At 40.2% G+C, this 12,537-nt stretch overlaps 1 protein-coding gene across 1 annotated transcript in view; it reads right to left on the bottom strand.

Annotated features, from left to right (window-relative positions):
* Nucleotides 1-455: 455 nt before the first annotated feature.
* Nucleotides 456-12,537, bottom strand: part of LOC127455799 (serine protease HTRA3-like) — a 30,633-nt gene continuing 18,551 nt past the window's right edge. Inside the window, exons 2-9 of the mRNA XM_051723939.1 lie at nucleotides 11,769-11,868; nucleotides 8,860-9,082; nucleotides 8,522-8,716; nucleotides 5,756-5,788; nucleotides 5,546-5,660; nucleotides 5,390-5,447; nucleotides 5,170-5,265; nucleotides 456-1,354 (exon numbers count right to left, since the gene is read on the bottom strand). Of these exons, the coding sequence (XP_051579899.1) occupies nucleotides 1,186-1,354; nucleotides 5,170-5,265; nucleotides 5,390-5,447; nucleotides 5,546-5,660; nucleotides 5,756-5,788; nucleotides 8,522-8,716; nucleotides 8,860-9,082; nucleotides 11,769-11,868 (989 nt within the window). The 3' untranslated portion in view covers nucleotides 456-1,185. The remainder of the gene's footprint in view (nucleotides 1,355-5,169; nucleotides 5,266-5,389; nucleotides 5,448-5,545; nucleotides 5,661-5,755; nucleotides 5,789-8,521; nucleotides 8,717-8,859; nucleotides 9,083-11,768; nucleotides 11,869-12,537) is intronic.

Here is a 12,537-nt window from a genome sequence, read left to right as displayed (position 1 = left end):
TGGATGTTTTTTTGTTTTTGGCACCATTCGGAATAAATTCTAGAGACTGTTGTGTGAGAAAATCCCAGGAGATCAGCAGTTACAGAAATACTCAAACCAGCCCATCTGGCACCAACAATCATGCCACAGTCGAAATCACTGAGATCAAATTTTTTACCCATTCTGATGGTAGATGTGAACATTAACTGAAGCTCCTGACCCATATTTGAATGATTTTATGCACTGCACTTCTGTTACATGATTGGCTGTTTAGATAATCACATGAATGATTGTTGGTGCCAGATGGGCTGGTTTGAGTATTTCTGTAACTGCTGATCTCCTGGGATTTTCACACACAACAGTCTCTAGAATTTAAAAACATCCAGTAAGCGGCCTTGCTGATGAGAGAGGTCAACAGAGAATGGCCAGACTGGTTCGAACTGATAAAGTCTACGGTAATTCAGATTACTGCTCTGTACAATTGTGTTGAGAAGAATATCATCTCACAATGCTCTTCCGAGATGCGGGGGACCTACACAGTATTGCATAGATAGTTTTAATGTTGTGGCTGATAGACGTAAAAGAGCACATAACATTTGATAATCATATCAAAATGTCATTCTTTATGACAGTTTTTTTATATACAAACTTTAAAACACCTTGCACAGCAATTGATTCTTGCCACTGGTGCCACAATGCAGATTCAGCAATAAATGTTGAGCTATCAACATTTATAGTTTCAGGAACAAAGAGAACTCCCATTATAACTGAATCATCATATTCACTTCAAAAGGACTTATTTTTATAATATTAATCCTTATATCTTTTAACAATATCATTTATCACTTTTCCTGCTTAACATTTCATTGTGGATTGTCTGTTTCTGGCACAAAAGCAGAAACTTTAAAAATATCACCAGCATTGTCTTATTCTACAAAATACAGTATTGCAATTTTTTATATTTAGCCACAAATTAAATCATTCTCCCCTTCAAACCTGCATCAAAGCTAATACGAAATGCCTTTCATATAAACCTTCTTAGGCAGGCTTGACATGACTGAGATTTTTAAAAGCTCAAGGTGAGATTTCTCTGCTTGTAAAAGAGGTCCTTGTTGTTTTACATGCTCCATTAAAAATCTCTTTGGCCATGACTGCACATACCAATGTCTTTTGTTCAATTGCATTGTTTACATTCTAAGTAAATTGTCACTGCATGATGATGTCAGGCTCAATGTTGAAGAGCAGGTCATCGTTGCCACGGCGCACCTCCAGCAGCAGTGTGGTGTCTTTGTCAAGAGCTTCCTTCAGGTCACTGGTGCTCATCAGTGGCTCTCCATTCAACTTAACGATGATGTCACCGTCTTTGATTCCCCCTCTGAAATTCATGTAAACCAATAAGATAATCAGTTTTATCCTTGGATTTGACTGCTAATCAGTGTCATGCTTGCAGTGGATTGGAATTCATTAATTTCACTAAAGGAATATTCCAGGTTTAATACAAGTTTAGCTCAATCAACAGCATTTGTTGCATAATGTTGATTACTACAAAAATGACTTTTGACCTTCTTTTCTTAAAAAAAAAAAATAATAATAATCTGGGGGGCCTGGGTAGCTCAGCGAGTATTGACGCTGTCTACCGCCCCTGGAGTTGTGAGTTCGAATCCAGGCTGTGCTGAGTGACTCCAGCCAGATTTCCCAAGCAATCAAATTGGCCCGGTTGCTAGGAAGGGTTGAGTCACATGGGGTAACCTCCTCATGGTCACAATTAATGGTTCTCGCTTTCAGTGGGGCATGTGGTAATTTGTGCATGGTTCGAGGAGAGTAGCATGAGCCTCCAGATGCTGTGAGTCTCCGTGGTGTCATGCGCAACGAGCCATGTGATAAGATGCACGGATTGACTGTCTCAGAAGTGGAGGCAACTGAGACTTGTCCTCCATCACCCAGATTGAGGTGAGTAACCACGCCACCACGAGGACCTACTAAGTAGTGGGAATTGGGCATTCCAAATTGGGAGAAAAGGGGATAATAAAAAAATTATAATCTGGGTTGCAGCAAAGCACTTACAATGGAAGTGAATGGGGTGAATCCGTAAACGTTAAAATGCTCACTATTTCAAAAGTATAGCCACAAGAAGGTCGAAATAATTTTTGTGATTATCAACATTATGCCACAAATACTGTTGACTGAACATACAACGACCTTGTATTGAACCTTTTCACTATAGTACATTACTTATAAGGTGATACATTTAAGCATTGCATACTGTAACCAACTACATTTACAAGCCTGCTCAAGTGTGATCAAACTTTGCAGTAGCTCAATTGATAGAGCACTTGCGATGAAAAGGAGGTACAATTCCTAATGAGCATGAGTCGACACATTAGTCGAAAGTGTCATAGAAGCACCACAAAATTATGTAATTGCTTCATTAATTGCATTTTTCATATCACACTTTGCTTTTTGACACTATCGGTTAGGCTTCGGTTAAAAGTTTAGGGTAGGGAGGTAGGTTTTGTTGATTTAACCTTGTGCGACACCGCATACATATGCGTGGACGTTGTATTTTGGCTTCGCTAAATGCAATGCATTATTTCATTTAATTTAAACCGACTGGTCTCAGTTCCGAAGACTATGTACTGTCAGTAAAGGGTTAAACTTTCGACGTACAAAGTTATGTGACAAAACAACATAGAGCCGATCTCAGTGGAGTTTGTCTTTGGGAAAAACACCAAAAAAAACTACATCTGGTAAGAAGCCTAATTCAGTTTTTACATTGAAACCTGTTTGAGTCAAAATATTTGAGTACCTAGTTTCTTCCGATATGCCTTGCTGTTAAACACTAATATGTGCTTTAGCGCATTTTTTCCTTAGAAATCTTATATTTGCTGTGCATTATCACATTGAGAATCAATGGGTTCATCCAAAAGCTGAAAAAATGTTGCTTTCATTGGCTTTATATTGAGTTAGGGTGAAAATAAGGTGCATTTCGAACTGTTCTGAGACCAGTGCAGACAGACAACACTGGAGGTTCAGTAATTTACTAAATAGGGATCAAGGGAGCATCCTATAGCTCTCTATTCAGCTAAGTGCATTCACTCCTAAAATTTAGTCAAAAGTTCCGTTTCCGTTTGCATACCACTCCCCCGGACATACGAGTATAAAAGGAGCTGGTATGCAACCACTCATTCAGGTTTTGTGCTGAGGAGCCGAGACAAGGTCCCGGCCATTTCAGCGGGTAGTTCAGCGTTTTGGTTCCCAATGCGTCTCGTTCCCTCCATCAGGGAACGGAGGTTACGCAAGTAACCAGGACATTCCCTATCTGTCACTAACTCGACGTTGTGTCGATGTAGTGACACTAGTGGTCCCTATACAAAACGCCGCAACTGGCTGAACTGTGTTACGTGAACTGGCGGTGTGTGATGGGCAGACCACTGTGTGCCTCGTAGCCAGCGCACCAGGCCGACACATAACCTCCCCCAACACTGTTATGAGTGTCGAACGGCCCTTTGGGGACAAGTCGACTACCCAAAAGATAGAGACGGGCTAGCCCAGTCGTGGCCTCTTATCCCCTTTTTTTCCGCTCCCCAAAAAAAAGGGGGATTAACCAACTGGGGCCACCGGGTCTAGTCGGGGGGGTGTCCCTCCCAAGGGGAAGACACCGCGGAGACCACACCCCACCCAGAGGGAGGGGGGGGTATTTAAGTGGAAATACGTCACATGGTCTTGCCGAGCTATGTCGAAAGTATGCCATGTGGAGAAGTCCCATGGTAGGTCCTACCCTACAGGAGAGGAGTTACTACAAGCATGGTGACTGGGGCAGAGGGGCCTCTGCCCAAGGAAGATGCAGTTTGCCAACAGGGAAACAAATTAGTGGAAGATATACATTGCATGGGGTTACCTACGGGGAACCACCACATGCGGAGCACCTACCCCAGTACAGGGCTTAGTTAGCACATGTACTGAGCCGGCAGCGAGTTTCTCCACAAACTCGTCTGCCACAGGGCTCGGAGGAAATCAACCAGGGAACACAGTTTGTGAACACTACTGGGAGTTAACGGTGCCCATCTTCAGCTCAGGGGAGGTGAAAGGCGCTATGCGCAAGTGATACACCCGGCCAGCTATCCCGGACTTACCTGCTTGTGCGTGCCACTACACGGGACGAAACCGGTTCCACCCGGAGATTGTTGAACCTCGCAAAGGTGTTGGGTGTTGCCCAGCCCGCTGCTCCACAAATGTCTGTTAGAGAGGTGCCCCTGGTCAAGGCCCAGGAGGCCGCTACACCCCTGGTAGAATGGGCCCATAGCCCTACCGGGGGCGGCACGTCCTGGGCGTGATATGCCATAGTTATGGTGTCAATGAGCCAGTGGGTGATCCTCTGCTTGGAGACAGTGCTTCCTTTCCGCTGTCCACCAAAGCAGACAAAGAGCAGCTCAGAGACTCTAAAGCTCTGCGTGCAATCCAAATAGATGCGTAAAGCGTGCACCGGACACAGCAACGTCGGAGCTGGGTCTGCCTCCTCCTGGGGCAGTGCTTGCAGGTTCACCACCTGGTCCCTAAAAGGGGTCGTGGAGGTCCCAGTCGGGGTCTCAGGATCACATGGAGTAGCCCGGACCGAACTCCAGGCACGTTTCGCTGACAGAGAATGCTTGCAGGTCTCCAACCCTCTTGATGGAAGTGAGCGCAGTCAGGAGGGCAGTCTTCAAAGAGAGTGCCTTAAGCTCAGCTGACTGCAAGGGCTCAAAGTGGGCTCTCTGTAGACCCTGAAGAACTACAGAGAGGTCCCATGAGGGAACGAGGCGCGGTCTGAAGGGATTCAACCTCCAGGCGCCTCTCAGGAACCTGATGATTAGGTCGTGCTTCCCTAAGGACTTACAGTCCACTGTGTCATGGTGTGCCGCTATAGCGGCTACATACACCTTCAAGGTGGAAGGGGACAGCCGCCCTTCCAACCTCTCCTGCAGGAAGGAAAGCACCAATCTGACTGCGCATCTCTGGGGGTCTTCGCGTCGGGAAGAACACCACTTAGCGAACAGACGCCACTTAAAGGCGTTTACTTAAACGTTCGTGATGTTCAATATGTAATCTTCCACTGGGTACAGACAGACTGAGATAAACTGCTTGGCTGAGAGTTCTGAAGTCACACAGCCACAATTGAAAGACCACAGAGCATCTGGTTTGGCTGGTGCTTACTTCTGAGCAGGGGAGTGAGGAACCACCTCATGAACATAGATCCCACTGCTGACATCAGGGAAGTCTGGATTCTGTTGCCTCAGTTCCTCCACGAGACTAGAGGAGACAAACAGAACACCTCACATTCACTCACAATGAATAAACAGCACATAGTCGAAGTCAGGAATATCTATATTACTGTAAGTTTAGGTGGTTTAAATGTACTTTGTGTGACACTCACGCTTCTGTGATGGTGAGCATTCGAATTCCAATGAAACGCTTTTTCACGGATCTTGTCTCTGAAACAAAATGTAAAACTTCTGTTAACCCCTTCTATTCAGTAAGAATGGCCCGTAAAAATGAAACAGATGTTTAATATCAGCCAGATAATACGTACCTTTGTTTTGCTTTCCCAGGGAATCATTTAAGAAGCGGGTAATTCTGTCTGAAGGAATGGCAAAGGAGATTCCTGCAGCTACCTTCAGTGTGTTGATTCCTATCACCTCTCCATCCTAGTATCAGACAAATCTAATATAACATCAGCATGTTTCATCATTATGTCTACAGTAAGGCAGAGGTGTTGCAAATGAAAGCATGAAATAATTACCAAATTGACTAGTGGTCCACCTGAGTTTCCATACTGAGATGAGAAATAAAATAATAATTAGTTCATTACTGGTGCTCAAACAATTTTACAAATACCTTTACCATAAGGGTTTAGATGTGTGCCAGTATTGATCATAACTTTTCAAGTATCAAACATAAAATATTCAATATAAGTTAAGAGTCACTAATGAAAACTTTGGAAGCGTAAATTAAAACAGTGCAATTGTAAATCCTGATCAGCAAAAAGGAAGCAGAGAAAATTGCTAACATAAAATGCTCTTTATTTCAAAACTAAGTTTAAAGTTGGAAGTATTTGAAGTTGAACTTTGTATTATTCCCCCAATCAAGCTCACGGACAAGTAAAAAATGGCTCATTTTATAGAAAACTGCTGATGGTAAGAGTAAATATAAAGTTTGTGGCTATTTGGGGCTTACAGCAGCAGTGGTTGGCACATAAAAAAAACTTTTGTATTTGATGTCTTACAGAAATCATATTTCACATTGTGATTCTTTTGAAAATCTTTTGAACTGTGGTATCAGGGCAACAAAATAAATTGTATATTAACATTCCTGAAAATGAGAGCTTTCATTTGATATATAACTTTTGAATACTTATTTGACTGAGGATATATGACTTTTGAAAAAAAAAAAAAAAAAAGACTCTATTTAAGTGCTATTTGAAAAACTTTTATATTCATATTAATATTTATACCACACTACCTCTAGGTGGCGCTTATTTGCGACATGGATGTTTTCAGCCCTTATTTTGTTATTTTATGTCACAAATGCAAAATGTGATGGTGTTTTTTAAAAAGTTCAGATTCTAAGCTTTCAGATGATACCACAAATGCCTGACTTATGTATCCAGGGACATCAACATTTTAAGCCCAAACGTATTTTGAGATATAGCATCCCCCGCCGCCGGCGGGTGCATAGGGTTTAAGGCAGAGGTGCACAATTGGCGGACCTCGGTCCGGACCAAGTGAAGGTTCTATCTGGACCTCAACACATTTCTCATAAATAATTGTTAAATACTGATGAAGCAATCCTTTTTTTCAATGTACACATACTGGGCTGGCTCAGCGCAGCTGGGAAGGTCCCAGACAGCGCCCCATACTACTGTGTGTTGTCCAAACACGTGCGTCATTTAAATCACTTTACGAAACTCAGCCAATCAAACCGAATGTTTACAATGCGTGTTAGGAGACTGATGTTGTCAGAGAGAGAGAGAGAGCGAGAGAAGCAAAACCGGAAGCGAGAGGAGAAATTATAGAATGGCGTGCGCAAAAGTCTGGAAAGTTGATACAGAAAAATCGAGCTTTCAAAGAGGTGTGGACAGACAAATATGCCTTTATGCTTCCCGCAGCGAGTGTCAAACCACTCTGCCTGATATGTTCAGAGACCGTGGCTCTAATAAAAAGTGCCAACGTGAAGCGCCACTACGAGACAAAGCACAGATCTTTCGAGCAAACATATCCACAGCAATCTGAGATGAGGGCACGCAAAATAAACGAACTCAAAGCCCTCAAAGTCAAGCAAAAGCCCATTTCTCTCACAAAAGAAGAGAGATGGAGAAGTGAAGTGGGAGAGTGTAGGAAAGATAAATATTAAACCTATGTTTTCTTATTTGTTCAAAAATCAAAGCACATTTTTCAGAAACAGGCACTTTTGGTATTTTTTTTGTGAAGATGCAGTCTTGTTTAGCTTGAAATGAGAACATTTGTGATAGACCTACTTTTATTTATGATTAGGCTGCATATTTATTTTACCTCATGTTTAATGTGTCTGCATTGAAAATGTGCAATAAATATTGTTGAAATGTTATTGAAATGTAGTACTTGGTTTATTAGCTATACATATACAAGAACGACATATGCCCCCAAATCATAACGCACGTTAGACAGTTTAATGGTTTGGACCTTTGGGGGGAGAAAATGTTAGTCACCGGACCTCTTTGAATTCTAATAGTATTTTTTCTGTTTAAAAGAGTTTTTATTCACTCTCAATAAAGTCGATTACATTTTTCTAATCTAGATTAATCGCAAAATTTTTGGTACTTAATTGTGATTAAGCGCAGATTTTGAAAGTGCTGAAATTTGACACTTTATATGCTTCTTTTCCTGTCAAAATGCATTTATTTCCATCTTAGGAAAGAAAACACAATATGTAACAATATACTGTAATGCTTTATTAACATTTTCCAAACAAAGCTGTCTAAGTGGGAGTTTGACTAATCGAAAGAACTAGTCTCCCCATAAATTGCAAATTTATTGCAATGGGCATTAAATCTCTTAAACTCTTATCCGCCACAATACGAATCTGCCGGTAGACTGTGGCTATCTGCTTTGTTACAACAATCCATCATTTTATCACTGATATGGAAGCGCTGTAGTGTGTGTGTTGTAAAGTGTGCATCAGTGAAATGATTCTGGGTGAACACATTACAAAGGTTCTGCCCTTCCAACAAGTGTTTATGCTGGTTTATGCTGTATTAATGGTAAATGCATTAATCGCGTTTAATAAAAACGCTTTAAACTTTAATCAATCACATGCGTTAACGCGTTAATTTTGACAGCTCAAAGTTTTTTTTCAATACTTGAAAAGTTACATTCAATACTTTTGGCACAAATCTAATCTCGTATGTCCACAATATGGAAAAATTAGCAATCATTACTTCATACATGCAATGTGATTTAAAAAATGTACTTCTGGAGGTTTTAGTTAAATATTACATAACAACCAGTAAGACTCATAACATCTGTCTTACGTTGATGATGGCGTCAGTCTGGATGTAGTCCATGTCTGAGTCACGAAGACCCAGTTCTTTTCCATCTCTCTGTGCTGTGCTTACAATTCCTGTCGTCACTGTGTTCTGCAGGGCAAAAGGGCTGCCAATAGCCACCACAAACTCACCAGGGCGCAGGTCTGCAGAGTGACCCAGTAATAAAACAGGCAACTTTTTCTGCAAAAGGGGTGGTAGGAGGAATTTGATTGAATCATAAGGATGATTAATTTTAAATGAGACCTTTTTAAAAAGGTTGCCTTTTGGTTTTATGAATTTGTATTTCAAAGATTGCCGTAAAATAATAAAGCATTTGGTCTTACCTGTGGGTTAATCTTAATAGTGGCGATGTCAGACTTCTTGTCGATGTCTTTTATCGTGGCTTCGTACACATCTCCATCACGCATCTGTACTTTGAGTCGCTGATGACCCGAAACGGGTGTAGTGCTGGAAACCACATGGGCATTGGTCACGATCAGCCCGGTCTCTGACATTACAAAACCAGATCCACTAGACAGTGGAACTGTCCGGCCGAAGAGGGGGTGGCTAGAGGGAAAAAGCGACAATTTAAAAGGCATCTGGTGAAGGACTGACAAAGTTCACATCACACTATTTAATTTTCATACACTTACACTGAACAGTTCTCTAATAAAGATGTTTTTTTGTTTGTTTGTTTGTTTTTTCACATTCATTCTTGGTTTTAAATCTGATTTTGTTTTGTTTTCTCCAAAAGGTAGTCCTTCATGTTCTATCGGAATTACACTATTTCCCACTTCTTAAGTCATAATTACGAGCACTTCAAGTTCAAGTGCTTTGTTGTTGGAAACATGGAGGACACCAGGTTAATTCATGCATATTTCTTGGGGAACTATTATTCTGACACCGTAATAAATGATAGCAAAGTGGCTGACGATGATGGAATTTTGGTCAAATACATGCTATTTTCTCGTTTCTAAAAATGTACAATAAGCATTAAATAGTTCCTGATATATGTAAATGCAAATGACTAAAACAGCAAATGATAATATGGTAGATGCATTTCGAAAACCATTAGTGACAATTGAAACTGCGTTCTCTTCCGCCATGTTAAATGTTTACATCTCCCAACTCGTAAATCCAATTTTATCTCTCTACGTCCCGCAAGACTATAAGGAACACCCACTACATGACATTCCCACACCAAGTAACACCCACTTTGGTTTATCAAGTGATTTTATAGGCTAAAATAACTTTTAAAATCCTATGCAATCGCTGTATGATACATGTTGTCTTCTTAACTGTGTAAATTTGACAAAGAATAACTTTTAAATTATGTCACATGTTATTATATTAAACTTAAGATATAAAATGGTAAACATTTCTGTTCTGTTTTCTCCAGTTGCTCACAAGCTAACCGGTTAGCCATTAAGCTTAGGACATGCTAACTTCTCCTCTTCATATGCGGTATGACTGTATTCAATAGAACTTTTAAGTTGCAGTATATTTAATCATTTTACAAACTTTACATTTTTTAATCTTTGTGATTAGGTTTAGGGGTAGGGATCGGGATCGGGATAGTTGTATGTGTAGGGTTGCCGTGAAACTCAAATAAACACAACAGTGTATGAATGTGACATCCAACTGTTGCAAGACTTTAGCATTTCGTCTGTTATTTGAAGGGGGCATAAGTTGTAGTGGGCGTGCCTTGTGGTGGGCGTGTCTTGTGGTAGTCTTGCAGGATGCAAACAGACCCTTCTCTTTAAACTCGGGTATGAAAAATGTGCTCATACTTACAACTTGAGGCAGCATTCATAAACAGCTTCCAAGTAGGAAACTCGTATTTGCGATAATTCCGAAAGCACTTGAAGGCAGTATAAGGCCACACATAAAAATGTAATGTATGAATTTTATTGCACATAACAAAACATCAAACCAAGAGGCATCCGCAAAATGATGCTAGACCTTTTCTCAGAATTAACTTAACATTTTTTTTTTTTTTACTTTTTGATATTACTTTTAACCAATTGGTCCAATAGTGAATATTTAAAGTCATTTACCCTCAAGTTCACACAGGTGTAGTTCATCATAATAACGATAGGCATGTTACACAATGTTTAAAACCAGAAAGTGTCAAATTAATTTTTGCTTCTATTTTGAACACTAAATCTATTGTTTTATGCTTTAAAGGAATAGTTCACCCAAAAATGAAAATTTGCTGATAATTTACTCACCCTCAGGCCATCCAAGATATATCTGAGCTTCTTTCTTCATCAAAACAGAATTAAAGATTTTTAGGATTTCATTTCAGGCCTCCTCCTCTAAACAATGCAAGTGAATGTACTCCATTTTTTGATGGTCCAAAATGCATATTTAGGGTGCATCAAAATAATCCACATGACTCCAGTCGACAAATAAAGTTCTTCTGAACCCAAACGACTGATTATTTTTAGAAACAAAACAATATATATACTTATATACTTTTTAACTACAAATGTTGGCTTCTGTACATCTTTGTACATCTCTGTACATCTCTGTGACACGCTTCCTGACTCCTCCATGTGACGCGTGATCTTACCAACGAGCTTACGTCATCCCTCTCATGAGCGCAAGTCACAGAGATGTACAGAAGCGAGCATTTGTAGTTAAAAAGTATATAAGTATTGTTTTGTTTCTAAAAATAATCAATCGTTTGTGTTCAGAAGAACTTTATTTGTCGACTTTAGTCATGTGGATTATTTTGATGCACCCTAAATATGCATTTTGGACCGTCAAAAAATGGAGGACATTCACTTGCATTGTTTAAAGGAGGATTCCTGAAATGAAATCCCAAAAATCTTTAATTCTGTTTTGATGAAGAAAGAAACTCAGATATATCTTGGATGGCCTGAGGGTTAGTAAATTATCAGCAAATTTTCATTTTTGGGTGAACTATTCCTTTAAACCCTAACAAACTTCTTTTGTGAAATGTCTTCCTTGAAGAGTGTGCTTGCACTAATTTTCTTTAAAAAAAAAAAAAAAAAAAAGCCATTTGGTTTGTTATTTTGTTATCTAATGCATTCAAATTAATACATTTTTAAGTGTGGCTTAAGTGTCCAAATAGGTTCATTCACAAATTAACAGCTTCTGCGTGTTCAGCTACAGACAGCAGTGGCTCTCACACATCTGTGTTTGTAAAGCACCTCCTCACAGTTTTAGAGCACTGCACATGGTTACCTCACCATGAAATTGTTTGCAAATCTGGTGTTGGGCTTACTTTAGGAACAGCTCAATGTGCACCACAGCAGGAGCGATCTTCTCCACCACGTCAGCAATGAAGTTGAATTTGTTCCTTGGGCTGTTGGGGTGTGTGGGACCTATACTAGCAGAAAGAATTACTCATGTTAATAATTACACTCTCAGTTATTTAAATCCTATAATATAAAATCTGACCAGTGTTGGGTAAGACTCCGTTTCCACCTGGTATTAAGATGTGGTTCGGGTGATCCAATCACATGTGGTCAGCCCTAAGTACAGGTCTAAACAGGGTCTAAAACATTTTGTAATCGGATCACAAAAACCAGATACGAACTTGGTCAAAAACACATGTGTCTACATCACGTATGAGGCGTAGGGCGCTTAGGGCGCTTACACACTAGGGAAAGCTCTGACTGAGCATTGGACACATGGGACTGCAAAAAGTCCATTTGGAAGGCGTGCACAACATTGGGTAGAGGTGGTCACGGATAGAGATGGCTATTTAAAATATCTTTTTGACAATGTACCTGTAAATTAGAAACTCTTCTCCAGGCTATTTATCCACAATTTCTATCTTTTTAGCCTGACAGAGAAAAATAATAGAGTACAGGGAATGAATACACCACATGTTTGAGCTTTTCCGCCATGTTTTTCGATTTCACAGCGAAGCTAGTTCCGCCTCTCAGAGATTCTCATTAGTCAACGGATGCCTACACCAGAGTGCACTGCAGCAAATGTTAAAATGTTCTTAACTTTTGGTTGCATGATTGAGCTTCACTAAATGAAAC

The sequence above is a fragment of the Myxocyprinus asiaticus genome, chromosome 2 (assembly GCF_019703515.2).
Source record: "Myxocyprinus asiaticus isolate MX2 ecotype Aquarium Trade chromosome 2, UBuf_Myxa_2, whole genome shotgun sequence".
Lineage (NCBI taxonomy): Eukaryota > Metazoa > Chordata > Actinopteri > Cypriniformes > Catostomidae > Myxocyprinus > Myxocyprinus asiaticus.
This window is presented reverse-complemented; position numbering and strand designations above follow the sequence as displayed.